A 24144-nucleotide genomic window follows, 5' to 3' on the forward strand; every position below is an offset into this window, starting at 1 on the left:
GGCGATCCTATTATTGTCTGTAGTGTGTTCTTGGTGTGTGGGTGTGTGGGTGTGCCCTGTGGTGGGTTGGCGCCCTGTGTTGGCTGGGATTGGCTCCAGCAGAACCCCGTGACCCTGTAGTTATGGAAGGCTGGTTAATGGATGGAGTGCTATATAATACACATGATAGATAGATAGATAGATAGATAGATAGATAGATAGATAGATAGATAGATAGATAGATAGATAGATGTGAAAGACACTATATAATATAGGATAGGTGTTATAGAAACACATTGATAGTTAACTGAAAAAGGCACTATATAATCCACATACTAGGTAGACAGATAAGAAATGTGCTATTTAATGCACAGAAAAGATAGTTTTTCACTCCAAATTAAAACTAGTAATACATTTCAATGCATGTTTTCAAACTAAATACATTAACAACCCATATTTTCATGAACTTACACTATTAAAAAAAAAATCCTCTCCAACCAACTGTTCTGTTTTTCATTTTTTTTCTCCATATTAGGAAGTTTTTCATCGCATAAACGACTAACTTCATATGCAAAGAACCCATCACATAATGAAATGGTGGTCAGTCAAGCAAAGGTGCTACCAGGAACCACACACCCCAGTAAAGAACCATAAGGTGGCAGAAGTTTGCGAGTGGAATTGATCCACAAGCATTTTTTTGTTTTTTGTGAACATATTCTGTGGGCAAACGAGACAAGAGGGGGTCCCTTCATGTCTGGCATACAGCAAACTTAACATTTCACAGTAAGAAGGTCGTGCTGAGCAGTAGTGGTAGGTTGACGGTGTGGCGTTGTCTCACTAGATGGCTTGTCATAATGGAAGGGACCATGAATTCTGCTCGTCATTCACCCATAACCCGGAGCTGAGACATGGTTATGTCATATCTCAAGACAAAGACCCAAAGCAAAAAAGCTGCCCCCATTCCCGTTGGGGACAAATGAAGTAAAGTTTAATCTAATCAGAATGAGGGAAAAAAAGCAGCAAAAATCCTTTTTGGTGTACAGTAGTCTAGTTAACGTTCAGACGCCTGTAGAGATGCTGAAGTGGACGGTGCACTGCAGCTGAAGGTGACACAACCAATCACTAAATGGGTGGGGTGTCGCACACACTGGTTTGGTGACTCCGATACACGAACTTGTCATGTCTGGTCATTTTCTGACCCGCTTAATCCAGACCAGTATCGCATTTTTTTATTTTTTGCCTATCCAAGTAGGGCATAAGGCAGGGACAAACACTGGACAGGGAGCACCAGTCTTTCAGAGGGCATATCACATAAACTTATTTCAGCGTAAACCAGGGGATTTAATAAAGCGGGAGGAACGTTTATTTATAGCGCTTCCATAGAATAAGAGAACAGCGGCCAGGAGACAAGTAACACTTCTGTGAAGTGCCTTGAGCATGGGAAAGACACTATATGAATAAAATGTATTATTGTTATTATCCATCCATTTTCCAACCCGCTGAATCCGAACACAGAGTCACGGGGGACTGCTGGAGCCAATCCCAGCCAACACAGGGCACAAGGCAGGAAACAATCCTGGGCAGGGTGCCAACCCACCGCAGGACACACACAAACACACCCACACAACAAGCACACACTAGGGCCAATTTAGAATCGCCAATCCACCTAACCAGCATGTCTTTGGACTGCGGGAGGAAACCGGAGCGCCCGGAGGAAACCCACGCAGACACGGGCAGAACATGCAAACTCCACGCAGGGAGGACCCGGGAAGCGAACCCGGGTCCCCAGGTCACCCAACTGCGAGGTAGCAGCGCTACCCACTGCGCCACCGTGCCGCCCCTATTATTATTATTATTATTATTATTATTATTATTATTATTATTATTATTATTATTATTATTATTATTATTATTATTATTATTAAATAACTTCACTAAACCCAGCCCCCAGGCTCCACCTCTTCTCTCCCGACTAGCCCCAAAGCGACACCGAGACAACTGGAGTTGTCATTTGAGCGCAGAGCCTGAACCTTAAATGTCTCCTAGTAATGTCTCTGTTTACCCACAAGAGGGCGCCAAAGCCTCAATTATACAGAAACACTCCGCGCTTACCTTTGTTATTTATATACTGTAGAGGGTGGTCCAGATATAATTATGCAATTATTGCATTGTATTACATTAAATGTTGCATAGTTAGATCTGGACTACCCTATACAGGTGAAGTTCCGTTAGAACAAAAGTGCTCGGGACTGAAAAAAACAATTCGTTATAACGGGGATTTCGTTGTAATGGGATTTGCACATAGCGCGGTCATTCAGCACGTAACAGCTGACAAAGCTGACTGCGGAATGCAACATATATTTATTTTAATTTGACAGCATCAATAGCAGTAAGAAGTTGTATTTATTTTTCTGTAAAGTTAATAGCTATTGTCAGTGGTGGTTGAAACCGATATGGAGCCCTAAGGTTTGTTTCCCTCATTGCCCATAGCACGCTGTAGTCAGTATTATTAGTCCCCACAAATGTGGGTGTTTGGTGAGTCAGGGCTCCCCATGGTATCTGCAGCTTGCGACCCTTTAGTTACAATAATATAAGTTTGTAAAAGACGAGTAAAGACACTGAATCTGTGGGGGTTCCTTTTCAACCTTTTCTTTTCCTTTTTCTTTTCTTCTTCTTTTTTTAAGTGCACTGAGCGTACCCAACACTTCTCTCCTTTTCTCTCCTCTCCCCTTTCTCTTTTTTTCAGACCCAACTAATATATTTACCTTGTCGAAGGAAAAGCAACTAATTTAGAGATCAGAAACAACTGAATTATATACAATAATAAAATTATTGACAGCGTCTGACCGCTGAGAGGATCGCGCTCGATTCACAGATAAGAGTCTTGCCACTGCCCCGCAAGTAGAGCTGAAGAGTTCTGAGCTGGTGTCTACTCACTCCTTTCCAGATACCTACAATCGTGCGGCGAGTGCAACTGCTGGTTTTCACATCCATTGTTACAGCTGTGTGTTCAAACACAATGAAGAGAAACATTGGCTTTCATGTCATGTTATTTTCAATCCCGTTTATAATCCAGATGTGGGGTTCGAGCAGACCCCAGCGAGCACAAACAAAAAATGGCCACTAGAGGGGCAGATCCCATCAAAAAATCCTGGCTAAATACAAAAGGGGCCACTGAGAAGCTTTATAAAATAAAAGATTTATTATCTATCACAAAAATGCTCTGCCTTTGGAGATGGTTTGTCTTTCCTCATCCATGTTCTTATGCCATTGTCCCAAAAGCAGTTCCAAAAATGCCCACTAGAGGGGGAAATCCTGTCAAAACCCCAGGTATATATATATATATATATTTTTGTTCTTTATTTCGTCTTATACGATTTCTCGTATTAGAAATTTGTTAGTTTTCGCATACCCCTTGGGGTCAGAGCGCAGGGTCAGCCATTGTACAGCGCCCCTGGAGCAATTACAGGTTAAGGGTCTTGCTCAAGGGCCCTGCAGAGTAGGATCTCTTTTGGCAGTGACGGGGATTCGAACCGGCAACCTTCTGGATACCAGTGCAGATCCTTAGCCTCAGAGCCACCACTCCACCCCAAGGTATATACAAGAAGTGCCATTACATTACATTTTTGATCTGATTTCTATATTGGGGAAATTGTCATTTTGCATGACCTGTGGGGGATCAGAATTCAGGGTCAACAATTTTTCAGGTTAAGAGCAAGGGCCCAACGGAGTAGGATCCCTTCTGGCAGTAATGGGATTGGAACAGGCAACCTTTCCAAATAAAAAGTAAGTACTTGAAGCTCTGTTGAGCACACAAGTCTAAAAAGGCAATCCAAGGTGAACAAGTCCCAAGACACAATCCAATAGCAAAGTCAAAAAAAAAAATGTGCAAAATGGTCAAAAATATCCAGAAATAACAAAAAACACAAACACAGCAAAAACAAAAAAACAAAGTAAACTCACCGGCCTGCTAGCGCATTTGAAAGGAACCACCAGGAATTGTGGGAGACAGTCCAGATATATAAGATGGAGGACAGAGTTTATGATTGGCAGGTGGCTCCTCCTCTTGGAGGACCGCCCACAAAACACAAGGCCTATAACAAAGGCTGCTTATACAGGACATAATTCACGACATAAAGAAAAGAATGAAACATGGACAAAGAAGAGATATGACACATATTTGAAGCCCAACTAGAGGCCGAAATATAACACGTATGACTTTGAAGTTCTTTTGGGGGAATACGTGCCAGAGGTCCTCCCAGGTCTTGTCTTATAGAAGTCTCCATACATCAGACAGGTGAGTCGGTTTAGAAGAGGAGTAGGACAGAAGCTCGCCTGGAACAGAAGAAAGAGGAACACTGGCATTTAGAAGGTAATGGTGGAAAACAGAATGTTTTTGAACCCAAAACTTGGTATTAATAGGTGTGTTCTGGGTTTGGGGTGCAGGATGAAAATATGGGCCAAATTTGGGTTACTTGCATTTTCAACATAAGAATGAATTTCCCTCTCAGTTCCCCATTACCTTTGAACTCTACCTGTCGACACCTGTTTTTAAAGACACGGCCCGAGGGCACTTTGCTGTGATTTTTGGGGAAGAGATTACATCTCCAGGTGGAATGCTAACATTTCTTCTAAAAACAGACCAGGAGAGAGAAAGAGAGAGAGACAGAGACAGAGAGAGAGAGAGAAATCTGAAAAACAGAATAGAAAGAAAGTAACTCACATGACTGCCGGGAAATTCCACTCAGTGAAACTCGTACGGCCGCACAAAGAGGAAGCACCAACATTTATATGCACACCAAAGTCTGCTTTTGTTCATTGTGGCTGAAGAGCTTCTCCCCTCGCGCTCGCACAGAGTCACCACGATGCCTTGGCTTTCGGTTCTTTGCCTTTCTTGGTTGCTCGGTTTGGTCCAGCAATGTGCCGGTCAGGGTCCCTCACTAAAAAATTTGCCAGAATTTCAGGAGTGCAAGAAATTGATTCCAGTCCCCGCTCTGGAGGTCCTGCCAGGTGGAGGCTGGGACAATCTGCGCAACGTAGACATGGGCCGGGTGATGAACTTCAGTTTCTCCAAGTGTCAGACCACTGAAGATGGCTACTACTTGATTCCAGATGAAGTCTTTGTGATTCCCCAGAAGCAAACCCAAGTGGAGACCAACTCGGAGATCATAGAGAACTGGATGGAGCACAAGAGCACCGTCGCCCACTCCATCAATGTGGACACGTCCTTCTTTTCTGTGGTCAACGGGAAGTTTTCAGCCGAAAATCAGAGAGTCAAAACTCATCAAGTCCGGGACAAGACATCGACGACCAGGGTGCAGGTGAGAGACAACTTAAAGAAAGGCTAAGGGTTCATGGAGGAGAGGCAGATGATTGTGAGTGAGGGGTGAGGGAACTCCTTACGGGGGTGACAGATCATCTACAGGTTGTCATTTTTTATCCATCCATCCATCCATCTACAAACATGGAGATGATCTTCATGTCCTCATTTGTACTGTTATGGCCGAGAGTCCCAAATTATGCCAGCCACAAAGGCAGGTCATAAAGAGAAGAAGATTATGGCAAGTCAGGGATGAGGGAGCTCCTTCTGGGGGTGACAGGCCAACTATGGGTGGCCATTTTTTATTCATCCATCCATCCACAAACCTGGAGATGGTTTGCCAGCCCTCATCTGCATTGCTATGGCTGAGAGTCCAAAAGCATGCAAGTCCCAAAGGCAGGTCCCAAAGGTCAGAGTCCACCCAGGCAGCACTGGGTGGGACACCAAGTCCTACACACACTCATGCACCCATCAATTTAGAATAATCGATATACCCTACTAACATGTCAATGGAATGTGGGTGAAAACTTGGTCTACCTGGAGAAAAATCCAACAATGACACAGGGGAAGCATGCAGCCTCCACACAACAGCAGCGTTAATAATTTCTGCAGCACATATTCATATGAATATTGTTGCTCATGGTGTTTTACATATTGATTAATTGATTGATTGATTTGTTCTTATGGATCAACTGAAATTACTTTTGAATTTATCTTGATTTCTTATAGTTACAATGGCAATGATAATGGTCAGATAGCCATGGAGATGATGCTTGATCCCTGCTCACTGGAGCTATGGGGCAGCATGGCTAACTAGTGTTTCCCCTTAGAGGTTGAAGCCGTCCGAATGATTAACAGACTGATATAATATTGAATTTTGGGGGGCCAACTTAGCTGTCCCCGTTTACTGGAAAAGGATAACAAAAACAATGCACCATGATGTTCGAAACAGAGCAGCAAGTAGTCTGCCCTGTAACACTCTGGCCTGTTCGATTACAATAAAGCAAGAGATTATGAGCAGGCTCTCCATCTCCTTCCAGGTGGTCTCGCTTTTATGGCCCAGGAACCAGAAGGGGGCGGAGTCAGCTGCCCTCACTGGGCAGTTTTTCTGCAGTCTGGAGAAAACAAAGAAGACCAGGCAGTTAGTGGCAATGCCCCCTCTTGGCTTGGGGTGGTAACACATTCCAGGGAAGAAATCGGAAGGTGACCTTCTGACGTGCATGCGTGACAAGGCTAATTCTTATTTTAGCCCACCAAATGCAAAGGAAAATACAATTAATGTATTATTATTTTTAATTAAAACAGGTCATTCAGCCCAACATACTTCATTATTTTCTAATCATCTAATGTTTTCAAATCCAGTCCTTCCATCCTTTTTCTATCTATTATACAGTGCCTTTCACATCAATTCACATCCATACTAAGCCGAACTAGGCAGGCAAACCCGTGGGGTGACCCATATATGGCCCACTTATCTCTGTCTCTTCTTCCTCTCACTCTCACTCAGATCTCTGTCCTCTCTTCCTTTGGTCCAATTTTCGTCACAGATCCACTCTATTAGTGCAGAGGTGGTCTTAAACCCCAATGCTGAGCTACTTCTGGGGTCAGGAATATTCTGTATAATCCCTGGGACTGCTCCTCTTATTGTCTCATTCGTCCCTGAAATTTCATCTCCAAGCACAAATTAAAAGATCTGCAAGTAGCCTGCCATCTTTAACAAGTGGCAGGAGGCCTTAGACAACATAAAGGGTCCTCACGGCAGCCATCAGTTACCTGGAATAAGTTCTGCCGGGACCTTTGGTAATTCTGAACAGTCCAATCCTGACCTTAAAAAGCAGGAACTTGAAAAGCAATGTTCTCATCTCCTAGACAATGAAAAATGAGAAACAAAACTGAAAAATCTGACATACTTGCAGTTCATTTCTTTAGCCTGGTTGATATTTTTTTAGTTTTTGACTTTCTGCATTCTTTATCCATCCATCCATCCATTTTCCAACCCGCTGAATCCGAACACAGGGTCACGGGGGTCTGCTGGAGCCAATCCCAGCCAACACAGGGCACAAGGCAGGAACCAATCCTGGGCAGGGTGCCGATCTATCTATCTATCTATCTATCTATCTATCTATCTATCTATCTATCTATCTATCTATCTATCTATCTATCTATCTATCATATAGTGCCTCTCATGTGTATCTGTCTGTCTGTCTGTCTAATCCTGCCAACTACGCTGTATGTCTGTCTATCTAATCCTGCCAACTACATCTATCTATCTATCTATCTATCTATCTATCTATCTATCTATCTATCTATCTATCTATCTATCTATCTATCTATCATAAAATGTAAATAATAAAAATCAGGGGTGTCCAATCAGTAGGGTGCTTGCTGGTAAATCACATGAATGTTTATCAATGAATTAATTTTTGGACTATGGACCTTTCAACACTAGCACTGCAGCATAGACACACACTTTGAATGCAAAACCACAAAAATAATTGTGCTGTTGTTGTTTGTGGTAATGACGCCTACTCAGTCTCTTTGCTTCACTCTTTTGAACTGAAACACTGCAAGCGTCACATAGGGAATCACTCTTATCCAACTGTCATCCAGTGTTCTGTACACAGTGACAGGGAAGTCCAGAACTCGGTCAAATATTAAGCAGGAAGCTGTGGCCTGATAAGGGTTCAGACAAACATGAGGGTAATAAAACTGTACTGTATGAAATATCACACAATCCATGACGATGCTATCAAAAAAGGAAATAGTTCAGCAGTTCACTTTAATAATTTTTCACCAAACATTATTGTGATTGACCAGCAGAAACTCCCTAATCAGCTTTTGTCATGACAAACTATTTTTTGAACCTCAACATAAAGGGGTGTCAAAGGCAGAGCCAGCAGGGCAAATTAAAAGATGAACACTAATTCCTCCCCACTACCACAAACCATCCACTGAAGAACAATAAACACCCACCCACTCCATCCCCTTTCCCCGATTTATACTGAATGTCACCAACATTCCCCTGAAAGCTTGCATTAACAGAACATAACCCCCCCTTGGAAATCATCCTCTGCCACCAAAATCCCCCCCGCCCCTCCCCCATCTTCCCACCCTGAAAACTATCCTCTGCAGCCAATCAAAGAAGCCCCCTTTTCCCTGGAACCCATGGACCACAACCAACCACCCCAACACATTTATATAGTGGGAGACCCCCTGGGAGGCAGGGTCCACTGACAAGCTTCAGAAGCCTTGCTCTGCCACTGATGATGGGCAGCAGTATACCTACACAGATCGAAGGTAACTTTGTAGCCTACAGTTAAAAGGTCAAAGTTGAAAGTGTATAAATTTAAAATGGCTTACATCAGTGTTTGGTGTATCAAGAATTAAACACGTGAGTTGAGTTCTGTGTAGCTGCACATAATTGTGATGTTATAGTAATAACAGAAACCTGGCGAGATCAGAGGGATGGAAATGAGTATCGAGGTACACCCTGGTAGAACCCCGTTTCATGAACTCAAAAGTGAAATAGAATCAAATGAGGGTCTCAGCCGGGGTTCAAATGCTTTGATATGGTGCTGCTGGGGAGCTACTGGGAGCAGCATCACCGTCTAGAATGCTGGCCTCCGGCAGCCACTCGGTATACGAGGGATAATCAAAAATTAAGAGCAACTTAACTTTGTGAACGCTAGGGGGTCACTGTTGTCCCTTTAAACCCAACAGACAGACACTCAGGACACCAGGTAAAATTCTTTTCTTCTCCAACTTCCCCAAGCACCACAGCCACAATAACACGGGCAAGTAAGACAATAATCAACACAATTCTCTTTCTCCTCCACACCTCCCAGCAAGCTTCGTCCACCTCCACCCGACTCTGGCTCGCTTGCTGGGTCTTCAGCAGTCCTTTAAATAGTCCTTGACCCAGAAGTGCTTCTGTTCTTCTCTCCCATGTGACTTGCCAGCACTTCCTGGTCAGCTGGAGAATTCAAGTTCTTTAATCAGCCCGGAAGTTCTTTAGGGTTTGCGTCCTCGTGATCCACTAGTACTTCCAGGCTAGGTGAGAACTTCATCTCCCACTATCTTCTCACAGCGTCCCCAGGCGGCAACCACGGTACCCAGCAGGGCTGTGTTGCCAAACTCCATGTCCCATCATGCCCTGCGGGAATCCGGGGCACCGCTGCAGTCCATGGAAGCTGCCATCTAGCGTCTTTGGGGAGGTAGTGTCCTAAAAAAGCTGTCTTCCCCATCCTTCCATCTCAGGGGCGCCTTGGCCGGGTTGAGCTGCTGGTCGTCTCTTACAACCATTTAATACCGGCAAGTGTGAGCAGATAAACATAAGAGTTCTGTCACATCTCCACGTAATCTTCCTGAAGGTTGATGTGCTTCTGGTATCGTTCCACTAACTTCTTCGCTTCTTGGGAGAAGATGCTTTTTAGCTTCTCCCTAATCCAGGTCTGCACCAGGTCTGTGGTCCTTATCCTCATCATCAGAGGTGAACCGGTGACCATCTAGAGCCTCTTGAAGTAGGCCAAAGATGTGACAGTCGAGTGGTAATTGATGAGGCCTGTAATGGGGATGTGGAAGATCTTGAAACCGCAGATGTTGCATTTCCTCCACCATTGTAGCCTCTGAAGTGGGGCGTGCACACTCAGCATTCCTCTACTTCTTCTGCAAATTGCAGGTTTCAGTTTCCTGCGGAGCTTAGCACAGTATGCTGCACTGGTCATCGATCTTCCGAGTGCCTGAAAATGTGCCAGAATAGGACTCTTCATGTCCCAAAGGAATGTCATCCTGATTTTCATGGAGAAGGGCTCTCATTTGAATTTCTTCTTTCCCGGAGAGACTTCCATTTGTCTCACAGTGATGGACCCCTGTCTCATCTCATCTCCGGCAGCAATCCACTTCAAGACACTCAGGTCTACCCCATAATATTTCAGAAATTATGTTGTAACCTGCACATAGTGTTGATTGTGCAGATCAGGACCCATCTTGCACAAACTTTACGGTGCCCTGAGTCCTCACGCACTGTGCACACGTGCAGATCCATAGCCGATATCCAAATGCACAGAGACAGCAGACTACGTAATCCATCGGTCTTCTCTGATGAAGGCTGTAAAGGAACTGCAAGTCTCCACTGAGAAAAACGTTGGGGCGCCAACCCGGTTGTCCCCATTTAATTCAAACCTAAATGTTTTGTTTTTAACTCAACAAAAATTAGGGCCGTTACGTGCGCCAACAGAGAAAACTTCAAAGCAAGATTGCCGTCGGGCTCGGTGATAGAAAGGGAGTCAGGAAGGAACTCCATCTTGAATTGGCTTCGCTGCAAGAATGAACTCCTCCTCTCGGCCAACAATAGGATTTATAGCTCGGAGACTGGAGTCAGTTGGCCTCACCGGGTGTCTTCTTTGTGCTGAGGAGGGAACATAACAGGAGAACATTAGCATCAGCACCCCCTCTTGACCTGGAGTGGTATTACACACCTCTGATCAGCCCATAGAGTGGCGGACAGACACGCATGTGTGACAAGGCATTAGCCATGTCGATGCGGGCTTGTGTGAGTGATGTTGATGGTCAACCAGATTGATCTTCATCGGTTACACTTGTTCTTCTTGCTTTAACCCTTTCCTCCCATTCATAAATGTTTCGTTGAGTTCTGCTGTTTTCACGTCTACACTGAGCCAACGTCCTTTGTTGAATTCCAGCAGGATTTCACTCCCTTTGCCCATGGAAACCTCACAACAAGGGTGCAATCCCACAGTGGAGCGTCCATGTTCATCTGACTAGACTGTGCTGTTTGTGTTTGATCAACCCATTAGCGTATTGTATTACATCAGCTCCTATCCATTGCAGTTACTATGTAATTTTCAAATTCCCTCTACTTTGTGATTTATCCTCATATATAGGGGGAACCCTTCCAGGTCAGGAAGAGAGGTGAGGTCAGATGTCTTCTTCGGCTTGCCCTTTGGGGCTGTGGATGAAAATGAGGAGTGTGGAAAGCCAGCCAGACACCAGAATGTCCAAAAGCACACTCCTTTATTGTCTTCACAGCTCCACAATGCCTTATCCCAACACTCTCCTTCCTTTCTTTCTCTCTGTCTCTTTTTCTTTCTCTTTCTTGGAGCTCCACTCCCCTCCTTACAAGCTCTGTCTCCTCTCTCCCCACTCCGGCTCGTCTACTGGAAGGAGGCGGCACTTTTTATAATGACCCGGATGAGCTCCAGGTGCTCCGTCTGATGACACTTCCTGGTGTGGCGGAAGTGTCAGGAGAGCACTCTGGGTGCCCCTGGGATTTCTTCCCGCAGCACTACCTGGTGTGGTGGAAGTGCTGCCATCCAGGGTTCCATAGCCGTCCGGGAGCCCTCTGGCAGTGGTCTTGTCCTCCCATAGGGATGAGCTTCCCAGCTCCGTTCCAGTGACCCCTAAGCAGACCCGGGCAGCTGCCCTCTCGTAGCCCAGGGGAGGTATCGTCTGTCTCGTGGACCGTCCAGGCATCCCGGCTGGGTTGGGTCCCCAGCCGTCTGGCACAGGAGGAAGTTAACAACTCCTAACAAGAAGATGGGATATGAGTCCATGGAACATTGAATTCAAATCCCGGCCCTGTCGTAGTCTCTAAGTCTCTGGTGTAAGTTTTACTTTGGCCCTTCAGTTTGATGGCGTGTAGTCTGTGTTCGCTGGCATAACTGTGCCCTGGCCCACCCATTGTTGGTTTCTTTCAAGCTTCGATGCAGGGTTCAGCCCACCACAAACCCAAAGTAATAATATTAGCCAACACTCTTTATGTATGAGCAATTATGCCTAAACAGAAATTCATCTGTTTGACAGGGAAGACAAAGAACCTCAAGGAGCAGTTTTAGTGCCCGAGGCTCAGAGTGACTGTGAGTCACAACTTGGGCTGAGTCAGAGAGGACGTGTTTCTATCAGCCCTCCAAAAGAATGCATACAATGGCAGGTGGAAGACAACACCGCCGCTGGGGAGACAGGAGGAATTCCCTCTTGAGGCATCCATCCATCCATTTTCCGACCCGCTGAATCCAAACACAGGGTCATGGGGGTCTGCTGGAGCCAATCCCAGCCAACACAGGGCACAAGGCAGGAACCAATCCCGGGCAGCATTCTGTGGGTTATCATCAGCAATTACTCTCTGTGAGAGGATACCAAGTGCTCCATGGCTCAGTTCTTCTGCTGACCTTTCATAAGAGCATAAGAAAATGTGACAAACTGTAATGGCCTTCACTTCACTATTGGCACGTAGACTTGTCTTGCTCAAGCGGAAGAATCCTAACTCTTCTCTTTAAAGTCAGCGGGTAACTGATGTTTATGTATCATCTGAAATAGGAAAAAAATCAAATTCTCACTTAGCGGATCTGTACAAAACTTTTCCAAAACCTGTTGGGATCTGATGAATAACATTTTAGAATAAGCATTTAAATTGAGGAAGTGGATTCTCTCCCCTCTTTTTCTTTATTCTATTCTATTTCTATTTGTTTATTTACATATTTGTACTATTATTAAAGTGCTACTCTGCTGACCTAGCTCTCTTTCCCATGGGTGGGGGGTCGATTTATTTCAAACCACTTGAGTTAAACTTGACTTGCATGTATGGAATGTTTTTTGATTTTAATAAAATAACAAAAGCTAACAGGATGTTAGGTTATGTAGCCGCCCTGATGCTTTGGTCATTTAACACAAAGGTCACACTTCATCTGGAGTACTGTGTGCCGTTCTGGTCTGAATATTATAAAAATACAGACATAGCAGCACTAAATATAGTCTACAGTAGAGTAACTGGACTGATTAGGAGTGCAGGGGATGAGTTATAAGGAGAGACTGAAAACGTGGAACTTTTTCACTTTAAGCAAACAGAGTTTAAGAGGTGACATGACTGAAATGATTTCAGCTATGAACGGTTGATCGAGACTGTTAGGTTAAAATGAGTTTAACAAGAACATGGCGTTAAGAAAGGTTTCCTTCATAGACACACGGAATAAATTACCAGAAGAGTGGTAGAGAGTGGGACCTCAAGGACATAGAACACTCGACTATTTACAGAATTCGGTGAATAGGATTGATGAGCTTCGATGGGGTGAACGGCTTTTTGTCGTCAAAACATTTCTAAGGTTCTCCCATTGGAGGATTTTGTTAACGCTCAAAGGTTGTTCAAAATATTATGCCATCAAAGAATAAAAATGGAATAAAATTTAATAAAAAAAAAATAATTGACAAATGATAGGAGACTGTGACGATGCAGGTCCGCTCCACACGCCCATCTTGCGTTCGGGAGCCCTGAACCCGACACCGTCGGTAATGTCACCGAGATGAGCTGACAAATGAGGACACTTCTCAAATGAAGCCAGGGGATATATCCAAAAAGTGCCAAAGTGCTTTTACAGGGACAAACTGGTGAGGAAGGCAGGCTCTATTGTAGGCATGGAGCTGGACAGTTTGACATCCGTGGCAGAGCGACGGGCGCTGAGCAGACTCCTGTCAATCATGGAGAGTCCACTGCATCCACTGAACAGGATCATCTCCAGACAGAGGAGCAGCTTCAGCGACAGACTGCTGTCACTGTCCTGCTCCACTGACAGACTGAGGAGATCGTTCCTCCCCCACACTATGCGACTCTTCAATTCCACCCGGGGGGGGTAAACGTTAACATTATACAAAGTTATTGTCTGTCTGTATACCTGCATTGTTATCGGCATTGTTATCACTGTTTAATTTAATATTGTTCTTTATCAGTATGCTGCTGCTGGAGTGTGGGAATTTCCCCTTGGAATTAATAAAGTATCTATCTATCTATCTATCTATCTATCTATCTATCTATCTATCTATCTATCTATCTATCTATCTATCTATCTATCTATCTATCTATCTATCTATCTATCTATCTATCTATCTATTAAAACCAACAAAACAGTGTCCAAAGTACAGTGCAGCGGGTTCAACAAATCCTTAAAAACAAGCATTCAGTGGGGATAAAAACAACAATAAATAAATCCGATAATAAGGTTAATATGCAGTCTCTCTCTTCCCGATCTTAGCCCACCTCTGTCTCTCATTCTCCCTAGCTCACCCATAACTCCCGCAGTTGGCAGAGACCCAACAGCCACAAGCTCCTTTTGGCCAACCTCCATCTTGGCTTCTATAAGGACATCACTGCCAGACCGTCCGAGGTCGGCTCTCCTCCCTTCATCCTTCGTGCTCACGCAGTTGCTCCTCAGATCCCTCGGGAGGACACCTGCCTTGCTCACTCCACTCCAATAGAACATTCAGTGGGGCAAACTAGCCCCTAGAGCACCACAACCTAACGATCCTTCGTGGGGCCCCAGCTCATAGATCGTAGCTGCTTCACATCTTCTATTGTGTTTCATTTTCTTCATCCATCCATCTATTCATCTACCCCCCCCCCTCCTTCCTGCTGCAGATCTGTATATATAGCCCTGTCTCACCCCGCCTCTGTGGCCGCAGCGCCTTAATCACACGCCACAGGAAGCCATTGAAGCAACTGAGAACAATCGCACCCACACGTGCAGGTGCGACTCGCCCCAACTACCTCATTAACTCCCCGCGGTCGTGCGATCGCGACCACGGAGGACGACATGGCTATACGGATTTAAACTAACCTGGCCCTTTTTCTGGCTATACCACAGAGACCACTCAGTCTATCAAACCCATTTGCTTAGTTAATTCAGCATTTCTCAACCTTTAAGTTTTTGCGACCCAAGTTTTCATAACAGTTTTAATTGCGCCCCCCCCTAACATTTTTTTGAAAAGAGCCCACTAATACCAATCTGTTCTTTTTTAATTAATGATATATCATAGATGCATATTTTATTATACCTACTTAACTTTTATCGACATTTATCTAACTCTATATTTATTTTTCTAGTATCAGAATGTAGTTTAAGTTAATTTGTTTTGGTTTCAATAGATGTATTTTTCATATTTTCGATTCTTGTTGTCTTTTTTTCACATCTTCCTGTCCCCCTTTTTGATACTTCACACCCCCCCCCCCCCCGGGGGGCCCGCCCCACAGTTTGAGAACCACTGAGTTAATAGCTAAGATGTCCCAACATCTCATCCAGATCCATCTTGAAGGTTTTCAAGGTTTCTGCCTGAACTGCATGACTCTGTAGTTTGTTCCAGAGTCCCACAATTCTTTACATAAAGAAGCGTTTCCCACCTTTAGTCTTCAGTCTTAATTCCCACTGGTGTCCTCAAGTATGCATTTCATCCTTAAGTTGGATCTCTTCTGTCGATGCCTTTGTGGATTTTAAATACGTGGTTGAGGTCCCAAAGCAGAGTCCTCTACCCGACGCTAATCAGTTTGCCAGAGTCAGACAGGCCCTTAAGTCCTGGGAAGCACTTGCTCGCACTCCATTGCTCAGCTTCAGCTGCTGCTATGTCTTTCTTGGAGTGTGGTGACCAGAAGTGCACACCATACTGCAGATGTGGTGTCAACATCCCTTGACTTACATTCAAAAGTTTTTACGAAACAATCTAACATTTTCTTTTCCTTTTCTTTTCAATTGCTTCTGCACATTGATAGAATGATGAAAACACTAGGTTAACATAAACCCCTAAATCCTTTTCAGAGGTTGCTTCCTGTAGGGCAGTGTCACCCATCTTGCATTTATGACTGACGTTCCTTTAGCCCACATGTAGCACTTTGCACTTTTCTACATTAAACTTCATTTTCCAAATGTTTGCCCAGTTCTTTCAGGTGACTGCCCTTCACAATACAAAATATGCCACCCTAAACAGCTGGAAATGAACAACCGTGGGTTCTTCTGATCTCCCCTTTGAACCATTGAGTTGATTCTTAATACTTGGCTATTCATATCGATATGATTGTGGATATTCAACTCTTTTGATCCAATGACAGCACAGCTTTGATCTCACCCTCTCTCTCTCTGATTTGCTAGGCCGCTCGCTAGCTTACGCCACCACTGCCAAGAAAACACAACACAATTTGTGAAAGAGGGTGGACCATTAGGCACATTTCGCTTCTCAACGGTGGATCTTTGATGGCTTATGAGACTTCACAGAGATTCTCATTTATATTTCATGTAAGAATCCACTTCGTCATAGTAGGGCGGAGTGGTGGCTTCTGTGTCTAAGGATCTGCACCAGCAATCAGAAAGTTTCCAGTTCAAATCCCGTAATTTGCCAGAAGGGATTCCACTCCGTTGGGCCCTTGAGTAAGGCCCTTAACCGGCCATTGCTCCGTCCTGGGAATAACGTTAACCAGCATCCAGCCCTGCAAGCAGGTCCTCCAACTTGTGGGGAAAACGTGGTGGTTGGAGACACTCTGGTCACTCTAAAACACCTCACGCTGTTCCAGTGTGTTGCTAAGGTGTCACCCATTACACAGGGTCCTAATTTGGGATCCTGAGGTGATTCGTCATGTGGTGGGTGCGGCAACATGCTGTATCGATGTATGCTGCCAACTTCTGTCTCTTTGACACAGATGTCTCCCCTAGAATTTCTTAAGATAAACAGCTTTAGACAAAAAGGAGACATGAGAGGTTAAAGAAGTCAAAATTAAGAATTTGGTTTGAAAAATAAGGGTTTGTTAGGCCTTTGTTTAATTCTCTCAAGATTCCATTATTATTGGACTGATGCCTTTATCCAAGGTGACTTATAAAATTTGAGATACAATTGGTTCCATTCCATTTCACACTGGTGTCAGAAGTGGGATTTAAATCCACAATCTCAGGGTTTGAAAGCCAACGTCTTAACCACTTTGCCCTACTGCCTGCCTTTTCTTCTAAATGATCTAACTGGAGCACAGCAATGTAAATTAGAGCAACTCAGAATTCTTCAGAAGCGAGGACTACAGCTTTGTAATCCTAGTCAAGAGTTTTCATTCCATGCTTCTCAAACCAAACCAAATCCAGTTACACGAGACTCATTCTAGAAGAAAAAACAGGCAATGTGGCACAGTAGTTAAGACTTTGGGGCTTCAAACCCAAAGGTTGTGTGCTGTGACAATAATACAACATAGACATCATAAAGATTTGGGGCAGCCACCCGTATATTGTTTTCCCAGCTGCAAAAGTTTAAGTTTTTTAAGCACAATGTGCATAGAACAGAGTCCACAACTGAACTGACTACAATAGACAAAGATGGAGGCTTTAAAGGCCGTAGAGGGAATGATGTCATCAAAAGGGCCGGAACCAGAAGTGACGTCAGTAAAGGGGCCGGCTTCAAAAGTGATGTCTTCTGAGGCGCCGGAACCTTCCAGGATTTCCCGGAAAAGGTCTGTAGGGAACTGAGAAAGACAGTCAGCACACTTCGCCACCCCCTGGTCAGATGTTTTATTATCATTACTGTGTGACCACAAGAAAGTCACTTCACCTGCCTGTGCTCAAACTAGCAAAACTAAAGAAGTGTAACTGATTGTATCTCAAATGTTGTAAAACACCTGGACAAAGGCATCGGTCCAATAAAATGTAAAAATCATGAAGTCTTGAAAGAGATTAAAACAAGACTAGATAGAGATCTGACAAAATATCTCAAACCAAATTCTCTATTTGGACTCCTTTGACCTCAGGTGTATCTCAAGTCTCCTTTTAGTCTAAAGCTGTTTATCCTTAGAAATTCTGGGAGCAACTTCTGTGACAAAGTGGATTTGTAGGCTTCAAGCCCTGAGGTTAAATCCCACTTCTGACACCATGTATCACTTCACCTGCCTGTGCTCTCGACTGGAAAAACAAAAGAAATGTAACCAATCAAATCTCAGATGTTGTAAACCCCCTTGGTTAAGGGCATCAGTCCAACAATAAATAAAAAATTGGTCATCTTGAAGGAGATAAAAGCAAGACTAGAAAGAGATCTCACAAAATGCACCATGCTTTTCAAACCAAATTCTCCATTTGGACTCCTTTTACCTCAGTTGTATGTCATGTCTCCTTTTTATCTAAAGCTGTTTCTCCTAAGGAATTCTAGGAGGAACATCTGTGACTAGCTAATTCTTAAAGGAAATATACAAGAGAATCTAATGTAAGTTTCCCAAGCCATCAAAGATCAAACTTTGAGAAGTAAAAATTTCCTGAGGGGTTCTTTGATATAACCCGACCTCGGATAAGCGGAAGAGGATGGATGGATGGATGGATGGATGGTTCTTTGATATGAGTGAAGATTCTGGTGTCCATAATGTAATTCAAGTAGAGTAAAAATGAAAAGAGATACCACACAGAGCCCCAGGTGACTGATCTGTCTTTTTGTGCTCTTTCAACAGGTGAGGAACCACATCTACAGCGTCAAAACTAATCCCAATTTCTCCTTCGACCCTCGTTTCAAGAGGCAACTTGTAGACATTGCCAACGCCTTAGAGAACAACCATACCAGAGCGGCCACATATCTGTCAGAATTACTTGTGCTCAATTACGGCACCCATGTCATCACCAGTGTCAAAGCTGGGGCCCTCTTAGTGCAGGAGGATTATCTGCATTCGTTGTACTTCTCTGATTTCACCAACCAAAAGTCGACAATCACAGCATCAGCTGGCATTAACTTTTTTAACAAGGTCAACATTGGAGTTAAGGGCTCCAGTACCACTGAAGATTCGGACACCAAGCAATACACGGGTAACACCACCTACTCTCTAATAGAAGGCCATGGGAGCCTCCCCTTCTACCCTGGCATCACACTGAAAATCTGGCAGGAAGGTATTACCAATAATCTGGTGGCCATTGACCGCAGTGGCCTGCCTCTTCATTTCTTCCTGAACAAGGAGACCCTGGAGGATCTGCCAGAGCCTACCATCCGCAGGCTATCCAAGTCAATTGAGAAGGCCATCATGCTCTATTACACCGTCAACAAACACCCTGGATGTCTGAAACCTGATTCCAAGAATTTCAACTTCCAGGCGAACGTGGACGATGGGTCCTGTGAAGGAGTGGCGACCAACTTCAGCTTCGGTGGTGTCTATCAAGAATGCTCCATCCTCGTTGGAAATGGTGAGGAGCTCTGTCGTTCGCTGGAGCAGAAGAACCCGCTCACTGGAGGCTTTTCGTGTGCAGCGTCATATACCGCTGTCAAGTTGCGCAGTGAAGTCAAGGAAGAAATTTATAGCATCTACGAGTGTCATAAAAGGTGTCATGGCTGCTGGTTGTTATTTAGTTGTTGTGATAATGTCTGTGGTGATGCCTACTACATCAGGAGGGTCCAATTTACCACCTACTGGTGTGCTGCCATCAATGAAGTTGTTCCGGAATTTAATGGCTATCTATTTGGTGGTCTGTACAGTAAATCCATGCAGAACCCCATAACTAATTCTCAGTCATGTCCCTCTCACTTTATCCCGTTGAAGATCTTACAAGATCTCAGTATCTGCGTTAGTAATGATTATGAGATGGCATCCCAGTATGCAGTGGGATTCGGGGGTTTTCTTAGCTGTGAGGCTACTAACCCACTGGCAGGCAAGTCTCGCACCGCATGTGCCACGGGCTTCAGTCAACACGTAGCCGCTATTAGTGATGGATGCCAGGTTCTTTTTTGTGTGACGTCAGGAGTATTTAACGGGGGGGAATTACTTCCCATCAAATTACCTCCTTTTACGCGCCCACCTCTGTCCAGCCACAGCTTCACCAACACCGTCATGGTGATGACAGAGGGCGAGATGTACTGGATTAAAGACTCCACCACGAAATTGTGGAAGACCGTCAAGAGTGCCGATATCCAGAAGATGGCCACGCTGATCGACCCCAATCGCAATGCTTTGAGTGGCGGGGCGGCATTTGGCGTGGCGTTAGCCGTCACCGTTGTGCTTGCCACCGTAATAACAGTGGCGGTATTTGGAGTGAAGCGCTGTCGCCGGCGAGGGTACAGAGAGTTGGCAAATAGCAGCAGAGAGAATCTAAATGAGGAAACGAGAGGAAATGAAGCAGAAGTGGAGATTGACGTTTCGGGATCAGAAACAGAAGCTGCAGATTCTTCCAGCCAGATGTCACGTGCCTAATAAACACGTCTGGGTTTAAAATGCCATACATTTACTATTCACGTTTTTGTGTTCACTTTTTTCACTTTATTGCATCTTTTAAACTATTGATAAATAATGTTTATATATATATATATATATATATAAAATCACCTACTTTGAATTTCTAGTGCAATTAAATTTCGAATTTGAAAATGGATTAAAGAATAGATTTAATTTTTTATTTCAGATATCAGATTTTTGTGTGTTTTTTTAAATATGCATTTTTTTATTACTAACAATGAAAAACTTTGTATTCACTGTATGGATATTCACTTTATGCATCTGGAAATTCTTTTATAAACCTTATTGTGTGCTTTAAGCCGGCTGCCAGGCAACTGACTTGTTTACTTGTTTAATCATATTCTTTCTTTTTCTGTTGACTCTTTCATGACTAAGGCCGAGGAGGGCGGGCACACCACAAATAAGAAAAAGCCTCCCTTGCATAAATTTAGGAAATCCCTTCCCAGACTTGTTTGCATGTCGTGCCACCTCATTTATGAAGTAAAAACCATTTAAGACATGAGACTTGTGACTAAGCCATGACGGATTTCCATCCAATGAAAGGAATGCCTGAGTCTGATTTAATCAGACATATTTTATTGGAATCTCTTTATTAAGAAGTTTTAGAGAGAGAGGACAACCAGTAGGTAACAAACTTTGACCTATTTGAATGCCTTCACAAATATTTTTGTGTTCACTCCGATTTCTCTGCCGGGACAGGAATGAAAAACCAAAAAGGAATCTCCTTCATATCTTCTTGGTTTCTCCTCGACAACAATGAGATCAGAAAGAAATAAAATGGATGCCTTTGTCTTTGGTGTCCTGCTTCTCAGGTTTTTTTAATGAATGCTTTACCACGGTATTCCCACAAGGGTCTCCTTCACGCTTTGCGGAGATCTCAACAAAGTTGCACAATGGGTTCAGATCTTCTCAGTATTTGTGTGTTTGGTAATATATGATGTAAGGTATGGATGGCAGTAATAAAACACTTCATTAGAATCACAAAGCTGTACTACTTGTTAAGACGCCAGGCTTCAAACCCTGAGGTTATGTGTTTAAATCCCACTACTGACACCATGTAACTATGAGCAAGTCACTTCACCTGCCTGTGCTTCAATTGGATAATGAAAAGAAATGCAACCAATCGTATCTCAGATGTTGCAAGACAACTTGGCTAAAGACATCAGTCCAATAATAAATGAACAATATGAAGTCTTGAAAGAGATTACAGATCTCACAAGATATTTTAGGCTTTTCAAATCAAATTCACAATTTGGACTCCTTTAACCTTTAGCCATAGCTCATGTCTCCTTTATGTCTAAAGCTGTTTCTTCTAAGCAATTTTAGGAGCAACATCTGTGACAAAGCTGATTCTTAAATGAAACATAAATGAGGATCTTTTTAAAGTTTTCTGAGCCATCAAAGAAGTAAACTTTATCGGTGGTTGAGTAAACCACTTACTCCAGGAATTCTGGACTCTGATTTGGCCATCCCACCTTTATGGAGGATCTATATCAAAGACACTCAAAGACTAAGCACTTCTTTAATCTTTATCTTCCCAAATTCCAATATCAGGATTGTCTGAATGTAATAAATGTGCTAACTGTTATGGAAGTACTGTGGTGCTTTTGATATATTTCACCTAATAAAGTTTTTAAAATATTACATGAATCTGGATTTTTTTTTATATCTGAAATAAAGTTTAATATTTTGATCATTGTTAATTGTTTTATATATAAACATATACAGGTATGCATCACTTAATGTCCATGATACATTCTGTAATAATTTGGATGTTGTGCGAACACCATGCTACATACTGTACTTAGCAAAGCTATATGGGATACTGTAGTGTGCCTGTATTGACTAAATAGCCAAATTACAGTATATATAGTATAGTACTGTATATATATAGTTCAGTATTTCAGCCAAGGGAGCCATAATGTACAGTGCATCCGGAAAGTATTCACAGTGCATCACTTTTTCCACCTTTTGTTATTTTACAGCCTTATTCCAAAATGGATTAAATTAATTTTTTTCCTCAGAACACAACACCCCATAATGACAACGTGAAAAAAGTTTACTTGAGGTTTTTGCAAATTTATTAAAAATAAAAAAACTGAGAAATCCCACGTACATAAGTATTCACAGCCTTTGCTCAATACTTTGTCGATGCACCTTTGGCAGCAATTACAGCCTCAAGTCTTTTTGAATATGATGCCACAAGCTTGGCACACCTATCCTTGGCCAGTTTCTCACATTCCTCTTTGCAGCACATTTCAAGCTCCATCAGGTTGGATGGGAAGCGTCGGTGCACAGCCATTTTAAGATATCTCCAGAAATGTTCAATCGGATTCAAGTCTGGGCTCTGGCTGGGCCACTCAAGGACATTCACAGAGTTGTCCTGAAGCCAGTCCTTTGATATCTTGGCTGTGTGCTTAGGGTCGTTGTCCTGCTGAAAGATGAACCGTCGCTCCAGTCTGAGGTCAAGAGCGCTCTGGAGCAGGTTTTCATCCAGGATGTCTTTGTACATTGCTGCAGTCATCTTTCCCTTTATCCTGACTAGTCTCCCAATTCCTGCCGCTGAAAAACATCCCCACAGCATGATGCTGCCACCACCATGCTTCACTGTAGGGATGGTGCCAGGTTTCCTCCAAACGTGACACCTGGCATTCACACCAAAGAGTTCAATCTTTGTCTTATCATACCAGAGAATTTTCTTTCTCATGGTCTGAGAGTCCTTCAGGTGCCTTTTGGCAAACTCCAGGTGGACTGCCATGTGCCTTTTACTAAGGAGTGGCTTCCGTCTGGCCACTCTATCATACAGGCCTGATTGGTAGATTGCTGCAGAGATGGTTGTCCTTCTGGAAGGTTTTTCTCTCTCCACAGAGGACCTCTGGAGCTCTGACAGAGTGACCATCGGGTTCTTGGTCACCACCCTGACTAAGGCCCTTCTCCCCCGATCGCTCAGTTTAGATGGCCGGCCAGCTCTAGGAAGAGTCCTGGTGGTTTCAAACTTCTTCCACTTACGGATGATGGAGGACACTGTGCTCATTGGGACCTTCAAAGCAGCAGAAATTTTTCTGTAACCTTCCCCAGATTTGTGCCTCGAGATAATCCTGTCTCGGAGGTCTACAGACAATTCCTTTGACTTCATGCTTAGTTTGTGCTCTGACATGAACTGTCAACTGTGGGACCTTCTATAGACAGGTGTGTGCCTTTCCAAATCATGTCCAGTCAACTGAATTTACCACAGGTGGACTCCAATGAAGCTGCAGAAACATCTTAAGGATGATCAGGGGAAACAGGATGCACCTGAGCTCAATTTTGAGCTTCATGGCAAAGGCTGTGAATACTTACAGTATGTACATGTGCTTTCTTCTATCTATCTATCTATCTATCTATCTATCTATCTATCTATCTATCTATCTATCTATCTATCTATCTATCTATCTATCTATCTATCTATCTATCTATCTTTCTCAATTTTTTTTTTTTAATAAATTTGCAAAAATCTCAAGTAAACATTTTCACATTGTCATTATGGGGTGTTGTGCGTAGAATTCTGAGGAAAAAAATGAATTTAATTAATTTTGGAATAAGGCTGTAACATAAGAAAATGTGGAAAAAGTGATGCACTGGGAATAGTTTCTGGATGCACTGTAAATTTATAGTTCAGTATTTCAGCCAAGGGAGCCATAATATACTTCACGGAAATTTTCTGAAGAAAGTTAAACAGACATAACACTACAGCACTCACAAGACTTACAGAATGAAAACAAAACAGTCACCATGTGAGGTGAGTGGCTGTCACTAACCCGGCCTTGCCAGTCAGGTCGATCGATACGGAGCTCCTTCATTC

The 24144-nt window shown here is 43.4% G+C and overlaps 1 protein-coding gene across 1 annotated transcript; it reads left to right on the forward strand.

Moving 5' to 3' along the window:
• The first annotated feature begins 4771 nt into the window (after nt 1-4771).
• On the forward strand, nt 4772-21947 carry LOC114659736 (macrophage-expressed gene 1 protein-like). The gene is made up of 2 exons (XM_028812370.2): nt 4772-5300; nt 18540-21947. Exons 1-2 carry the CDS (start codon nt 4845-4847, stop codon nt 20259-20261), a joined length of 2178 nt encoding a protein of 725 aa, XP_028668203.1. The 5' UTR covers nt 4772-4844; the 3' UTR covers nt 20262-21947.
• The last annotated feature ends 2197 nt before the right edge of the window (nt 21948-24144 follow it).

This window comes from Erpetoichthys calabaricus, chromosome 10 (genome assembly GCF_900747795.2).
Source record: "Erpetoichthys calabaricus chromosome 10, fErpCal1.3, whole genome shotgun sequence".
Taxonomy (NCBI): domain Eukaryota; kingdom Metazoa; phylum Chordata; class Cladistia; order Polypteriformes; family Polypteridae; genus Erpetoichthys; species Erpetoichthys calabaricus.